This window comes from Coregonus lavaretus, assembly GCF_964263955.1.
Source record: "Coregonus lavaretus genome assembly, contig: HAP1_SCAFFOLD_3234, whole genome shotgun sequence".
Lineage (NCBI taxonomy): Eukaryota > Metazoa > Chordata > Actinopteri > Salmoniformes > Salmonidae > Coregonus > Coregonus lavaretus.
The window spans coordinates 955-17,500 of NW_028166080.1; the positions used below are offsets into that span (position 1 = coordinate 955).

A 16,546-nucleotide genomic window follows, 5' to 3' on the forward strand; every position below is an offset into this window, starting at 1 on the left:
CTGAGGCACTGTCACTAATCTGGACAGCATGTCTACCTGAGTCACTAATCTGGACAGCATGTCTACCTGAGTCACTAATCTGGACAGCATGTCTACCTGAGGCACTGTCACTAATCTGGACAGCATGTCTACCTGAGCGCACTGTCACTAATCTGGACAGCATGTCTACCTGAGGCACTGTCACTAATCTGGACAGCATGTCTACCTGAGTCACTAATCTGGACAGCATGTCTACCTGAGGCACTGTCACTAATCTGGACAGCATGTCTACCTGAGCGCACTGTCACTAATCTGGACAGCATGTCTACCTGAGTCACTAATCTGGACAGCATGTCTACCTGAGGCACTGTCACTAATCTGGACAGCATGTCTACCTGAGCGCACTGTCACTAATCTGGACAGCATGTCTACCTGAGGCACTGTCACTAATCTGGACAGTATGTCTACCTGAGGCACTGTCACTAATCTGGACAGCATGTCTACCTGAGCGCACTGTCACTAATCTGGACAGCATGTCTACCTGAGCGCACTGTCACTAATCTGGACAGCATGTCTACCTGAGGCACTGTCACTAATCTGGACAGCATGTCTACCTGAGTCACTAATCTGGACAGCATGTCTACCTGAGGCACTGTCACTAATCTGGACAGCATGTCTACCTGAGGCACTGTCACTAAGAGTTATCTCTTTATGTTCTCCCCCTCTCTCTACCTCCCCCTCTCTCTCTACCTCCCCCTCTCTCTCTACCTCCCCCCTCTCTCTCTACCTCCCCCCTCTCTCTACCTCCCCCTTTATCTACCCCTCTCTCTCTACCTCCCCCTCTCTCTCTACCTCCCCCCTCTCTCTACCTCCCCCCTCTCTCTACCTCCCCCTCTCTCTCTACCTCCCCCCTCTCTCTACGTCCCCCTTTATCTCCCCCTCTCTCTCTACCTCGCCCCCTCTCTCTACCTCCCCCTTTATCTCCCCCTCTCTCTCTACCTCCCCCTCTCTCTCTACCTCCCCCTTATCTCCCCCTCTCTCTCTACCTCCCCCTTTATCTCCCCCTCTCTCTCTACCTCCCCTCTCCCTTCTCTACCCCCCCCCCTCTACCTCCCCCTTTATCTCCCCCTCTCTCAGGACAGTATATGTGTTGTGTTTTGATTGTTGATAGAGTGTTATGTTTCTATACACTCGGCAACAGGGTGTGTTTCCTCTGTTACAACATCTTTGTTGAGGAGATTCTATTACTAATAGAGGAACCTTACTAAATATAGTAACAATAATGAAACTATATTTCTCCCACAGGTTTGTCCCTTTCCCCTAAACCCTTTCCCCTAACCTCTAACCCCTAACCCCTAACCCCTAACCCCTTACCCCTTACCCCTAGCCCCTAGCCCCTAACCCCTAACCCCTAACCCCTAACCCCTTACCCCTTACCCCTTACCCCTTACCCCTTACCCCTAACCCCTAACCCCTTACCCCTAGCCCCAACCCCATCATGGCCCACCGGTCCCAGAGTTCGGACTTCGGGGACAACCCTTTGGACCCTAACTTCCTGCCCCCCCACTACAGAGAAGAATACCGCCTCGCCATCGATGCTCTGGTGGAGACAGACCTACAGGTATAGGAGGAGGGTTTGTGTGTGACTGCGCATGTGTCTATATGTTTGTGTGTGTCAGTGTGTGTGTGTGCATGTGTATGGGTGTATATGTTTGTGTGTGTCAGTGTGTGTGTGTGCATGTGTATGGGTGTATATGTTTGTGTGTGTCAGTGTGTGTGTGTGCATGTGTATGGGTGTATATGTTTGTGTGTGTCAGTGTGTGTGTGTGCATGTGTATGGGTGTCTGCGTGTCAGTGTGTGATAACTCAGTGTGAGTGTTTGATAAATCAGTGTGTGTGTGTGTGTGTTATGACGATTTGTGTGTGTGTGTGTGATAACTCAATGTGTGTGTGTGTGTGTGTGATAACTCAGTGTGTGTGTGATAACTCAATGTGTGTGTGTGTGTGTGTGTGATAACTCAGTTTGTGTGGTGTGTGTGTGTGATAACTCAGTGTGTGTGTGATAACTCAGTGTGTGTGTGTGATAACTCAGTGTGTGTGTGTGTGATAACTCAGTGTGTGTGTGTGATAACTCAGTGTGTGTGTGTGTGATAACTCAGTGTGTGTGTGTGTGATAACTCAGTGTGTGTGTGTGATTTCTCAGTGTGTGTGTGTGTGTGATAACTCAGTGTGTGTGTGTGTGTGTGATAACTCAGTGTGTGTGTGTGTGTGTGATAACTCAGTGTGTGTGTGTGTGTGATAACTCAGTGTGTGTCTGTGTGTGTGTGTGTGTGTGTGTGTGTGTGTGTGATAACTCAATGTGTGTTCTCTCTCTACAGGGCTACTATGAGTTCCTTCAGACAGCAGACGTGGTGGACTTCCTCTGTCAACCGGAGATCGAACACATCAAGACCACCATCAAGACACCAGGCCAAGCTTCGACCTCCAACTTACCTCAGCTGCCCTATCATGAGGTAGCGCTTATAATGATAATACTGTGAGAAGAGAAGAACTTGTGAAAGTCTGAGCTACATGAAGAGGTCATAGTATAAAGCACTGTAGCCTCATGCTTGACAGAGTCTGGCAATGATTGCTTGATTGAATGATTAATTAATTTATGACATTGTATAATATTGTATATATATATTCATATTTTCCTGTTGTCATAGTGGAAATATAGTTAACTAATATATTAACTAATATAGTTAACTAACAGCCCGCCCATGTTTTCCCCCAGGCAGATGCAGACGGCTCGTCAGACACCTACTGGCCGATGCACTCTGACACGGCGGCCCCGGGGTTGGACCTGGGCTGGCCCCTCCAGGCGCACAGCTTCATCGGCCCCACAGAGGTCACGACCCTGGTCAATCCCAGCGACCCCGACATGCCCAGCATCAAGGAGCAGGCCAGGAGGCTCATCAAGAACGCACACCATGTAAGAGGAGGGCTGTACACACTCACACACACACTCACACACACTCACACACACTCACACTCACACACACTCACACACACTCACACACACACTCACTCACTCACTCACACACACTCACACACACTCACACACACACACACACTCACACACACTCACACACTCACACACACACACACACACACACACTCACACACACACACACTCACACACACTCACACTCACTCACTCACTCACACTCACTCACTCACACTCACTCACACACACACTCACACACACACACACTCACACACACACACTCACACACACACACACACACACACACACACACACACACACACACACACACACACACAGCAACTACACAGGCACATACACACAGCTGTTCAGGTCTATGTGGTGTAAAGTGGAAGTGTATGTTTAAGCAGTGAGGGGAGGAGTGGAGTCCAATTGACAGTGACAGGTCACACCTGTATTCCCAGATCCTTCTCACCCTAATGCTCCCAACAACACACCCTCATCATGATAGCATTCCCATCCCACGGAATATCTATTCTGTTCTTTTTTTTATCAGGGCTAATCTCAGTCACTATCTCTCAAGACAAAGATCCAGTGTTGCATAAAGAGCCATGTTAGTGATTATCTGTCAAGAAGAACTATGGACAGTGTTGTCATAAACTCTGTCAGTCAGTCTGTCAGTCTGTCAGTCTGTCAGTCAGTCAGTCTGTTTGTCAGTCTGTCAGTCAGTCTGTCAGTCAGTCAGTCTGTCAGTATGTCAGTCTGTTTGTCAGTCTGTCAGTCAGTCTGTCAGTCAGTCAGTCTGTCAGTCAGTCTGTCAGTATGTCAGTCTGTTTGTCAGTCTGTCAGTCTGTCAGTCTGTCAGTCAGTCAGTCAGTCAGTCAGTCTGTCAGTATGTCAGTCTGTTTGTCAGTCTGTCAGTCAGTCTGCCAGTCAGTCAGTCAGTCTGCCCCCACTCTGCTCTGCTGTGCTCCACCACGCCCTGTCCCTGAAAATGAATGACTTGCACTCAGCTCATCCTCCTAAAGAAAACAATTAAGTTTCAGTTTGTGTGTGCGTGGGTGTGAGCTAGTGTGTTCTATCGGTGTGTGTGAGGTGAGCTAGTGTGTTCTATCTGTGTGTGTGAGCTAGTTTGTTCTATCTGTGTGTGTGAGCTAGTGTGTTCTATCTGTGTGTGTGAGCTAGTGTGTTCTATCTGTGTGTGTGAGCTAGTGTGTTCTATCTGTGTGTGTGAGCTAGTGTGTTCTATCTGTGTGTGTGAGCTAGTGTGTTCTATCTGTGTGTGTGAGCTAGTGTGTTCTATATGTGTGTGTGAGCTAGTGTGTTCTATCTGTGTGTGTGAGCTAGTGTGTTCTATCTGTGTGTGTGAGCTAGTGTGTTCTATATGTGTGTGTGAGCTAGTGTGTTCTATCTGTGTGTGTGAGCTAGTGTGTTCTATCTGTGTGAGGTGAGCTAGTGTGTTCTATCTGTGTGTGTGAGCTAGTGTGTTCTATCTGTGTGTGTGAGCTAGTGTGTTCTATCTGTGTGTGTGAGCTAGTGTGTTCTATCTGTGTGTGTGAGCTAGTGTGTTCTATCTGTGTGTGTGAGCTAGTGTGTTCTATCTGTGTGTGTGAGCTAGTGTGTTCTATCTGTGTGTGTGAGCTAGTGTGTTCTATCTGTGTGGGTGTGAGCTAGTGTGTTCTATCTGTGTGTGTGAGCTAGTGTGTTCTATCTGTGTGTGTGAGCTAGTGTGTTCTATCTGTGTGAGGTGAGCTAGTGTGTTCTATCTGTGTGTGTGAGCTAGTGTGTTCTATCTGTGTGTGTGAGCTAGTGTGTTCTATCTGTGTGTGTGAGCTAGTGTGTTCTATCTGTGTGTGTGAGCTAGTGTGTTCTATCTGTGTGTGTGAGCTAGTGTGTTCTATCTGTGTGTGTGAGCTAGTGTGTTCTATCTGTGTGTGTGAGCTAGTGTGTTCTATCTGTGTGTGTGAGCTAGTGTGTTCTATCTGTGTGTGTGAGCTAGTGTGTTCTATCTGTGTGTGTGAGCTAGTGTGTTCTATCTGTGTGTGTGAGCTAGTGTGTTCTATCTGTGTGTGTGAGCTAGTGTGTTCTATCTGTGTGCTTGAGCTAGTGTGTTCTATCTGTGTGTTTGTGCCAATGTACAAGACAGTGTGATTCCATACAGTATTATAAAAGACAGGCAAAAGTTGCTTTTAAATGGTATCACACTAAATAAACCGCAGTGGAGGCTGCTGAGGGGAGGACGGCTCATAATAATGGCTGGAACGGAGCAAATGGAATGGCATTAAACACATGGACACCATGTTTAATGTATTTGATACCATTCCACTCCAGAAGTTACCACGAGCCCGTCCTCCCCAATTAAGGTGCCACCAACCTCCTGTGACCTCTGTTTTTAATTGGCTAATGTGATATTTCCCTGTCTCTGATTGGGCTTTGCTAGGTGATTGCCGTGGTGATGGACATGTTTACAGACGTGGATCTGTTTGCTGACTTGCTGGATGCTACGGCGCGTCACGTCCCCGTCTACATCCTATTGGACGAACAGAACGCCCATCACTTTGTCTCCATGGTGACTAACTGCAAGATCAACCTAGACCTTGTCCATGTGAGTCTCAATGTTTCCCCTAGTTTAACTATTTTAGGCAGGGTGACTCAGGTTTCCCCATAGAAACCCATGTTCCTGAAGACATTCTGGGTGTGCAGGCTTTTGATCCAGCCCACCCCTCCCACAAACAGCAAGAAATGGCTGTAGTTATAATGGTTTGAGAAACACTAGCTATAGTCTTAAAGACAGTATACCAGTGTTTTTGTGTTGACTGGCATCTGTCTCATAGCAGGAATGTAATGTATTTACCTACTGTGCGTCACCATGATGTCTGACTGAGTCTGACAAGCCCTGAGCCTTGTTATATACATGTCAACAGAAACGGTTAAACTGGTTTGATTCACCCTCAGACATTAACCGCTTGTGACTCTGAATAACTTTTGTGTGTGTGTTTTGCAGATGATGCGTGTGCGGACGGTGGCGGGGGTGACGTATTTCTGTCAGACAGGGAAGTCGTTTAAAGGACAGGTGAAAGACCGCTTCCTATTGGCTGACTGTAGGGCCGTGCTCAGCGGAAACTACAGGTGAGCATAGAAATATAGCAGATAGAACAGATTTCAACATTCAACTATAGGGGCTCATAGAAACACATCAGATAGAACAGATTTCAACATTCAACTATAGGGGCTCATAGAAACACATCAGATAGAACAGATATCATATTTTTACATTTTAGTCATTTAGCAGAAGCTCTTATCCAGAGCGACTTACAGTTAGTGAGTGCATACATTTTCATACTGGCCCCTCGTGGGAAACGAACCCACAACCCTGGCGTTGCAAGCGCCATGCTCTACCAACTGAGCTACATATACCTCTTTAGTGTAGAAGCTAACGTGTCATTTCCTGTTTCCTCTAGTTTCATGTGGTCCTATGAGAAGCTGCATCGCTGCATCGCTCATCTCTTCCTGGGAGAACTGGTCACGACCTTCGACGAGGAGTTCCGCATCCTGTTCGCCCAATCACAGCCTCTCACCGTAGACCACGCCCTAGTGCCCGTCTCCTCTGACAGCAGCAGCAGCAGTTACTACGGCAACCAGTTCGGCCTGAAGGGGACCCAGTCCCTGCGACGCACTCTGGGTTTCCAACCACACACCCCAGAACTTACGGCCTACCCCTTCGGAGGAGGAGGAGAATCCGAGCGTTCTGCATTCCGTAGGGATGACCTGTTCCGAAACACCATAGAATCCGGAGGAGGACTGAACCTTGGGAGGTTTGCAGCGTCGCAGCAGTTAAGGATGCAGCAGTCCTTCCTGGAACAGGGCCGCACCATGGTCTCCAGGTGGGATGGTGCACATATTTATTATTTTTTATTATTTAAAACTAGATTCATGTAGAACTAGATTTTATGTAGAACTCACTATCACATGAAGGTTGCGTCTGCAATGGCACACTAATCAAATCAAATCAAATGTAATTTGTCACATGCGCCGAATACAACAGGTGTAGATCTTACAGTGAAATGGTTACTTACAAGCCCTTAACCAACAATGCAGTTTTAAAGAAAAATAAGTGTTAAGTAAAAAATAGATAACTAAAATAATTAAAGAGCAACAGTCAAATAACAGTAGCGAGGCTATATACAAGGGGTACTGGTACAGAGTCAATGTGCGGGGTCACAGGTTAGTCGAGGTAATTGAGGTAATACAGTTGAAGTCGGAAGTTTACATACACCTTAGCCAAATACATTTAAACTCAGTTTTTCACAATTCCTGACATTTAATCCTAGTAAAAATTCCCTGTTTTAGGTCAGTTAGGATCACCACTTTATTTTAAGAATGTGAAATGTCAGAATAATAGTAGAGAGAATGATTTATTTCAGCTTTTATTTATTTCATCACATTCCCAGTGGGTCAGAAGTTTACATACACTCAATTAGTATTTGGTAGCATTGCCTTTAAATTGTTTAACTTGGGTCAAATGTTTCGGGTAGCCTTCCACAAGCTTCCCACAATAGGTTGGGTGAATTTTGGCCCATTCCTCCTGACAGAGCTGGTGTAACTGTGTCAGGTTTGTAGGCCTCCTTGCTCGCACACGCTTTTTCAGTTCTGCCACACATTTTCTATAGGATTTAGGTCAGGGTTTTGTGATGGCCACTCCAATACCTTGACTTTGTTGTCCTTAAGCCATTTTACCACAACTTTGGAAGTATTCTTGGGGTCATTGTTCATTTGGAAGACCCATTTGCGACCAAGCTTGAACTTCCTGACTGATGTCTTGAGATGTTGCTTCAATATATCCACATAATTTTCCTTCCTCATGATGCCATCTATTTTGTGAAGTGTACCAGTCCCTCCTGCAGCAAAGCACCCCCACAGCATGATGCTGCCACCCCCGTGCTTCACGGTTGGGATGGTGTTCTTCGGCTTGCAAACATCCCCCTTTTTCCTCCAAACATAACGATGGTCATTATGGCCAAACAGTTCTATTTTTGTTTCATCAGACCAGTGGACATTTCTCCAAAAAGTACAATCTTTGTCCCCATGTGCAGTTGCAAACCGTAGTCTGGCTTTTTTATGGCGGTTTTGGAGCAGCCTTGCTGAGCGGCCTTTCAGGTTATGTCGATATAGGACTCATTTTACTGTGGATATAGATACTTTTGTACCTGTTTCCTCCAGCGTCTTCACAAGGTCCTTTGCTGTTATTCTGGGATTGATTTGAACTTTTCGCACCAAAGTACGTTAATCTCTAGGAGACAGAACGCGTCTCCTTCCTGAGCGGTATGATGGCTGCGTGCTCCCATGGTGTTTATCTTGCGTACTATTGTTTGTACAGATGAACGTGGTACCTTCAGGCGTTTGGAAATTGCTCCCAAGGATGAACCAGACTTGTGGAGGTCTACAATTATTTTTTTGAGGTCTTGGCTGATTTCTTTTGATTTTCTTATGATGTCAAGCAAAGAAGCACTGAGTTTGAAGGTAGGCCTTGAAATACATCCACAGGTACACCTCCAATTGACTCAAATTATGTCAATTAGCCTATCAGAAGCTTCTAAAGCCATGACATCATTTTCTGTAATTTTCCAAGCTGTTTAAAGGCACAGTCAACTTAGTGTATGTAAACTTCTGACCCACTTGAATTGTGATACAGTGAATTATAAGTGAAATAATCTGTCTGTAAACAATTGTTGGAAAAATTACTTGTGTCATGCAGAAAGTAGATGTCCTAACGGACTTGCCAAAACTATAGTTTGTTAACAAGAAATTTGTGGAGTGGTTGAAAAATGTGTTTTAATTACTCCAACCTAAGTGTATGTGAACTTCCGACTTCAACTGTATGTGGATGGGGGAGGGAGGTAGTTGAGGTAATATGTACATGTAGGTAGAGTTAAAGTGACTATGCATAGATAATAAACAGAGAGTAGCAGCAGCGTAAAAGGGGGGGGGCAATGCAAAAAGTCTGGGTAGCCATTTGATTAGCTGTTCAGGAGTCTTATGGCTTGGGGGTAGAAGCTGTTAAGAAGCCTTTTATATAGAGGTCCTGGATGGCAGGAAGCTTGGCCCCAGTGATGTACTGGGCCGTACACACTACCCTCTGTAGTGCCTTGCGGTAGGAGGCCGATCAGTTGCCATACCAGGCAGTGATGCAACCAGTCAGGATGCTCTCGATGGGGCAGCTGTTGGACCCTGAGGATCTGAGGACCCATGCCAAATCTTTTCAGTCTCCTGAGGGGGAATAGGCTTTGTCGTGCCCTCTTCACGACTGTCTTGGTGTGGTTGGACCATGATAGTTTGTTGGTGATGTGGACACCAAGTAACTTGAAGCTCTCAACCTGCTCCACTACAGCCCTGTTGATGAGAACGGGGGCGTGCTTGGCCCTCTTTTTCCTTTAGTCCACAGTCATCTCCTTTGTCTTGATCACGTTGAGGGAGAGGTTGTTGTCCTGGCACCACACGGCCAGGCCTCTGACCTCTTCACTATAGGCTGTCTCATCGTTGTCGGTGATCAGGCCTACCACTGTAGGGAACAGGGAACTTAATGATGGTGTTGGAGTCATGCCTGGCCATGCGGTCATGGGTGAACAGGGAGTACAGGAGTGGACTGAGCACGCACCCCTGAGGGGCCCCCGTTTTGAGGATCAGCGTGGCAGATGTGTTGTTATCTACCCTTACCACCTGGGGGCGGCCCGTCAGGAAGTCCAGGATCCAGTTGCAGAGGGAGGTGTTTAGTCTCAGGGTCCTTAGCTTAGTGATGAGCTTTGAGGGCACTATGGTGTTGAACGCTGAGCTGTAGTCAATGAATAGCATTCTCACGTAGGTGTTCCTTTTGTCCAGGTGGGTAAGGGCAGTGTGGAGTGCAATAGAGATTGCATCATCTGTGGATCTGTTGGGGCGGTATGCAAATTGAGTGGGTCTAGGGTTTCTGGGATAATGGTGTTGATGTGAGCCATGACCAGCCTTTCAAAGCACTTCATGGCTACAGACGTGAGTGCTACAGGTTGGTAGTCATTTAGGCAGGTTACCTTATTGTTCTTGGGCACAGGGACTATGGTGGTCTGCTTGAAACATGTTAGTATTTTAGACTCAGTCAGGGACAGGATGAAAATGTCACTGAAGACACTTGCCAGTTGGTCAGAGTACACGTCCTGGTAATCTGTCTGGCCCTGCGGCCTTGTGAATGTTGACATGTTTAAAGGTCTTACTCACATCGACTACGGAGAGCGGGATCACACAGTCGTCCGGAACAGCTGATGCTCTCATGCATGCTTCAGTGTTGCTTGCCTCGAAGCGAGCATAGAAGTAATTTAGCTCGTCTGGTAGGCTCGTGTCACTGGGCAGCTCGAAGCTGTGCTTCCCTTTGTAGTCTGTAATAGTTTGCAAGCCCTGTCACATCCGACGAGCATCGGAGCTGGTGTAGTACAATTCAATTTTAGTCCTGTAATGACGCTTTGCCTGTTTGATGGTTCATCAGAGGGCATAGCGGGATTTCTTATAAGCGTCCGGGTTAGAGTCCCGCTCCTTGAAAGCGGCAGCTCTATCCTTTAGCTCAGTGCGGATGTTGCCTGTAATCCATGGCTTCTGGTTGGGGTATGTACGTACGGTCACTGTTGGGACGACGTCATCGATGCACTTATTGATGAAGCCAGTGGCTGACGTGTTATACTCCTCAATGCCCTCAGAAGAATCCCGGAACATATTCCAGTCAGTGCTAGCAAAACAGTCCTGTAGCTTAGCATCTGCGTCACCTGACCACTTCTTTATTGACCGAGTCACTGGTGCTTCCAGCTTTAGATTTTTGCTTGTAAGCAGGAATCAGGAGGATAGAGTTATGGTCAGATTTGCCAGATGGAGGGCGAGGGAGAGCTTTGTATGCGTCTCTGTGTGTGGAGTAAAGGTGGTCTAGGTTTTTTTCCCCTCTGGTTGCACATTTAACATGCTGGTAGAAATTAGGTAGAACGGATTTAAGTTTCCCTGCACTAAAGTCCCCGGCCACTAGGAGTGCCGCCTCTGGATGAGCGTTTTCCTGTTTGCTTATGGCCTTATACAGCTCATTGAGTGCGGTCTTAGTGCCAGCATCGGTTTGTGGTGGTAAATAGACAGCTACGAAATGTTTTGATGAAAACTCTCTTGGTAAATAGTGTGGTCTACAGCTTATCATGCGATACTCTACCTCAGGCGAGGAAAACCTAGAAACTTCCTTAGATATTAGATTTCGTGCACCAGCTGTTGTTTACAAATATACACAGACCACCACCCCTTGTCTTACCGGAGGCAGCTGTTCTATCTTGCCGATGCAGCGTATATCCCGGAGCTGTATGTTATCCATGTCGTCGTTCAGCCACGACCGTTTTTAATGTCCCGTTGGTAGGATATCCGTGATCGTAGTTTGTCTATTTTATTATTAAATGATTCTACATTGGCTAATAGGACTGATGGTAGAGGCAGATCACCCACTCGCCGTCGGATCCTTACAAGGCACTCCGACCTACATCCCCAATATCTCCGTCTCTTTCTCACGCGAATGACGGGGATTTGGGCCTGGTGTCTGAAGAAAATCCTTTGCGTCCGACTCGTTAAAGAAAAAATCTTTGTCCAGTACGAGGTGAGTAATCGCTGTCTTGATATCCAGAAGCTCTTTTCGGTCATAAGAGACGGTGGCAGAAACATTATGTACAAAATACGTTTAAAATAACGCGAAAAAACACACAGAGTAGCACAATTGGTTAGGAGCCGTAAAACGGCAGCCATCTTCATATTCCCTATAGTTCACTGTGAATGGAATAGGATGACAAAGTCAATCATGAAAGTTTACACACCCCTTGCACTGTCTTCACGTTTTGCTGCCTTAAAATTAAATCTAAAAAGGGATTCAATTTTATATTTTTCTACAGATCTACACAACCTACTCCACATTTTCAAAGTGAATGAAAATTATAGAAAATGTTTCTATTTAAAAAGCTAAGATATCTTGATTGCGTAATCCCATGTACAATTTAATTTTAAAGCAGCAAAATGTGAAGACTGTGCAAAGGGGTGTGTAGACTTTCACTAGCGACTGTAATTTAGTATATTAAAGTGTTTGTATGTTTCTACTCTGTTCCCATGTTAAAGCGTTTGTATGTTTTTCCTGTGGTTCTAGGCAGATGGAGATAAGCACCAGTGACTATAAGGGGCAAAGCTATGCAGAGGGAACCCAGGAGAGCTACTCCTCTTCCAGACAGTACATGAAGCACAGAGTCGTGAACAACCTGGAGGAGACAGAGCAGCACTACCACAGGTACTAGTTCGTTCGTTCGTTAGTTCATTTATGTTGTCTTTGTCAGCTTGAATAAATATTGTGATCAAATCAGGCAAAACTCTGGCCCAAGTTATCATTTTTTATAAAATAATCTGTGATATGTAAAGCATGTTGGGTTATTATGATGATGATGATGGTGATGATGCTTCTGCATAATAAAATAATCTGTGATATGTAAAGCATGTTGGGTTATTATGATGATGATGATGATGATGGTGATGATGCTTCTGCATAATAAAATAATCTGTGATATGTAAAGCATGTTGGGTTATTATGATGATGATGATGATGATGATGGTGATGATGCTTCTGCATAATAAAATAATCTGTGATATGTAAAGCATGTTGGGTTATTATGATGATGATGATGATGATGGTGATGATGCTTCTGCATAATAAAATAATCTGTGATATGTCAAGCATGTTGGGTTATGATGATGATGATGCTTCTGCTGCTACTCATGATGACAGTGATGATGATTTATGACTATTTCTGTATTCCAGGGAGCAGAGCCAGTCCAGCCACTACTACCAGGGTGGCGAGGGACCTGGGTTAAAGCCGGGGCTAGGATCAGGGCTAGGAGGACCTGGGTCCGGCCATGGACGCTACGACAGGCTGAGGAACAGACCAGCGCTGGACCAGTACTCTGACTCAGGCTACCCCCACGAGGAACCTCCTGGTCCAGAGGGCTACGGTGGAGACTTCCTCTCCTCTCAGGACCTGAAACACGACCCGGGACCACCACCGGCAGGGGGGAGGTACGTAGTACGGAGGGTCCACTGGACTGAAAAATGATAACTAATGTCTGTTCACTGTTGAATGCTACCACTAGAGTTAGTCGATGAAGCTTTTAGTGATACACACACAAAGTTTTGGTCAAAATGTTGTATCCACCCATGTCAGTAGAAATGTGTCTAAACTAAAGTAACCCCCTCTCATCTCTCCAGGTATGGAGGTGGCAGCGGTCACAAGAGGCCGACGGTGGGCCAGCCCTACGCCTGCCAGTCATCCCCAACCCATCCCAACCCCCCAGAGAAGCAGCTGTTCCCCGTCCCAGTGGAGGCGGACCAGGACCCCAACGTCAGACAGGGCCTCCGCAGCTGGAGGATCAACTCCTACCTCAGCGCCTACGGGGACACGGGAGAGGAGGGGCTGCCCCAACCTCTGGGCCCTGACGCTTTCCAAGACCCAGAGTCTGAGGGGAAACCGTACGCCCATGAGGGGTCTGTACCCCGCTTTGAGGCGAGAGAGCCTCCGAATATCCCCTCCAAGCCTAGGCCGGATATCCGACCGCCACGATACAGCAAGCCCTTCATGCCTGAGAGCACGGGAAAGGACGGGGCCGACAGCAGGACCATAGAGCGGGCGGGAGCGAGAGAGAAAGACCGAGAGAGGGAGAGGGAGGTGGGGGGGAGGGAGGTTGGGGTGGATGTGGAGATGTCATCGTCGAGGGAGGCCCCGGGGGAGGTTGTGCTTTCCAAACACGAGTCGTTCCGGACGCGGATCAACCCGATGCTCCAGAGGAGCTCCCGGCTGCGCTCCTCCCTCATCTTCTCCTCTTCCAAGACGGAGACCCACCTGGGAGGCCTGGGCATGAAGGTCTTTATTACCTTTCATATCATCTCTGATTGTTTTGATTTAATTTGTATTTGTATTTTTTGTACACATTGTATTGCTACCTTGCATAAAATGTATGTGGCATACGAATAAAGTTGAATTTGATTTGATACAGGTGGCCAACGAGGAGGATGAGGAGTCTGACCTGCTCCGCACCACCTCCATCGTCCAACAGATCCTGGAGAAGAGACACTCCAAGTCCCGGGAACCCTTCGAGTGGCGGAAGAAGGCAGAGGAGAACGAGAGAGAGAAGAAGAAGGCAGAGGAGAACGAGAGAGAGAAGAAGAAGGCAGAGGAAGAGAAAGAGGCTGGGTTGAAAGAGGAGCCTACACCCCCCAAAGTCGCCCCAGCATCTACAAATCTCCCCAAACCCCAGCCATTGAACATGAACGACCCTGCCAATAGACTGCAGTACTTCAAGGAGCTGGCTGCTAAGAGAAACGCATCCAAAGAGGCCGCGATGAAAGGACCTCTTCAGAAGACACCAGACCTCTCAGACACTCCTTCTTCCACCAACTCCTCCTCCTCCACCACCACCTCTTTCCCCACCACCACTTCCTCCACCACCACTTCCTCCACCACCACCTCTTCCTCCACCACCACCTCCACCACCACCTCTTCCCCCACCACCACCACCACCACCTCGTTCTCTGTGACTGCTCCAGAGCCTGCCCCAATGAAACCACAAGTCCCAGCCACATTAGAGCAAACACGCAAACTGTCCATCACCTCAAGATTCAAAACCTTTGAGCCTTCTACTACCACAGCCCAGAGAAAAGACAGCAGCTCGGAGTCACAGAGGAAAGACAGCAGCTCGGAGTCACAGAGAAAAGACAGCAGCTCGGAGTCACAGAGAAAAGACAGCAGCTCGGAGTCACAGAGAAAAGACAGCAGCTCGGAGTCACAGAGGAAAGACGAGCCCAGTAAGATTCTGAAGACATTCCCTTCTCTGAAGCTGTTCAAGAGCTCCAACCCTCGCCGCGTCTCCTGCGATGAGGAAACGCTAACGACAGACGCCACGGACGCGGAGAAGAGCGAGCGGAAAAAACATCGCTCCCAAAGCTTGTCCAGTATGTCTCGGGCCGAGTCCAAGGAGGGGCTCCACAAGAGCCTGGGCTCCAACACCTCCCTCAACACCCTGGGAGGGGAGGGCAAGGCCGACGCCAAGCCCCTGGACTTCCTCAAGAAGCACACCCAGAAACTCAAAGGTATGTGGTGCTGTCTGTCTGTCTGTCACAGATTGTTACGTCCATGTTTACTGGTATCTTTTCTTTTTTAATTGTTTGCGCTCATGATCTATAAAACAAATTCCCTTCAGAGCAATTAAGGTTTGAATTTATTCATTCGTTCATTCATTCATTCATTCATTCTTTAATTCAAAGGCTTCCTGGCTCCCAAGGACAAGAAGAGCTCTGGCGGTGCAATATCGGCTTCCAGCGGAGACAACAAGACGATGAGAACTGTGACGGAGAGCTCCGAGGAGTCTGGGACCGCCGCCACACACCTAAGCTCCTCTTCCACTGCTGATGCTAAAGCCGCAGGCGACGTAACTTTCTCAGACAATCACAACGCGGCGTCTAAAACGACAGGTCCGTCTCGGTACCAGAGCTCCAGCGGCTCCATTCTGTTCAGTAGCAACCTGAGAGATGACACCAAGGTCATCCTGGAACAGATTTCTGCCAACAGCCAGAAGAACCGTTTGGAGAGAGGAGGAGAGGAGGCCGGAGGGGAGAAGGGGGTAGACGTGGCAGGAGAGAAAGGAGGGCTGAAGAGGGAGCCGTCGCTCGGGAGGAACCGCTTCCTGAGGCCCCAGGTCAACCCTCAGGAGAGAGACAGCCTGCTGAAGAGGATGGAGAGCATGAGGAAGGAGAAGAAGGTCTACAGCCGCTTTGAGGTATCTACTATAGCAGACAGGAGGTCTACAGCCGCTTTGAGGTATCTACTATAGCAGACAGGAGGTCTACAGCCGCTTTGAGGTATCTACTATAGCAGACAGGAGGTCTACAGCCACTTTGAGGTATCTACTATAGCAGACAGGAGGTCTACAGCCACTTTGAGGTATCTACTATAGCAGACAGGAGGTCTACAGCCGCTTTGAGGTATCTACTATAGCAGACAGGAGGTCTACAGCCGCTTTGAGGTATCTACTATAGCAGACAGGAGGTCTACAGCCGCTTTGAGGTATCTACTATAGCAGACAGGAGGTCTACAGCCGCTTTGAGGTATCTACTATAGCATACAGGAGGTCTACAGCCACTTTGAGGTATCTACTATAGCAGACAGGAGGTCTACAGCCGCTTTGAGGTATCTACTATAGCAGACAGGAGGTCTACATCCGCTTTGAGGTATCTACTATAGCAGACAGGAGGTCTACAGCCGCTTTGAGGTATCTACTATAGCAGACAGGAGGTCTACAGCCGCTTTGAGGTATCTACTATAGCAGACAGGAGGTCTACATCCGCTTTGAGGTATCTACTATAGCATACAGGAGGTCTACAGCCGCTTTGAAGTATCTACTATAGCAGACAGGAGGGCTACAGCCGCTTTGAGGTATCTACTATAGCAGACAGGAGGTCTACAGCCGCTTTGAAGTATCTACTATAGCAGACAGGAGGGCTAC

The 16,546-nt window shown here is 47.5% G+C and overlaps 1 protein-coding gene across 1 annotated transcript in view; it reads left to right on the forward strand.

Annotated features, from left to right (window-relative positions):
- Positions 1-1,283: 1,283 nt before the first annotated feature.
- LOC311115124 (protein FAM83H-like) overlaps positions 1,284-16,546 on the forward strand; it is a 17,488-nt gene continuing 2,225 nt past the window's right edge. The window contains exons 1-11 of the mRNA XM_084190330.1: positions 1,284-1,600; positions 2,358-2,492; positions 2,756-2,953; positions 5,409-5,573; positions 5,973-6,097; positions 6,430-6,852; positions 12,150-12,287; positions 12,813-13,067; positions 13,257-13,908; positions 14,042-15,134; positions 15,309-15,820. Coding sequence (XP_084046456.1) covers positions 1,478-1,600; positions 2,358-2,492; positions 2,756-2,953; positions 5,409-5,573; positions 5,973-6,097; positions 6,430-6,852; positions 12,150-12,287; positions 12,813-13,067; positions 13,257-13,908; positions 14,042-15,134; positions 15,309-15,820 — 3,819 coding nt within the window. The 5' untranslated portion in view covers positions 1,284-1,477. The remainder of the gene's footprint in view (positions 1,601-2,357; positions 2,493-2,755; positions 2,954-5,408; positions 5,574-5,972; positions 6,098-6,429; positions 6,853-12,149; positions 12,288-12,812; positions 13,068-13,256; positions 13,909-14,041; positions 15,135-15,308; positions 15,821-16,546) is intronic.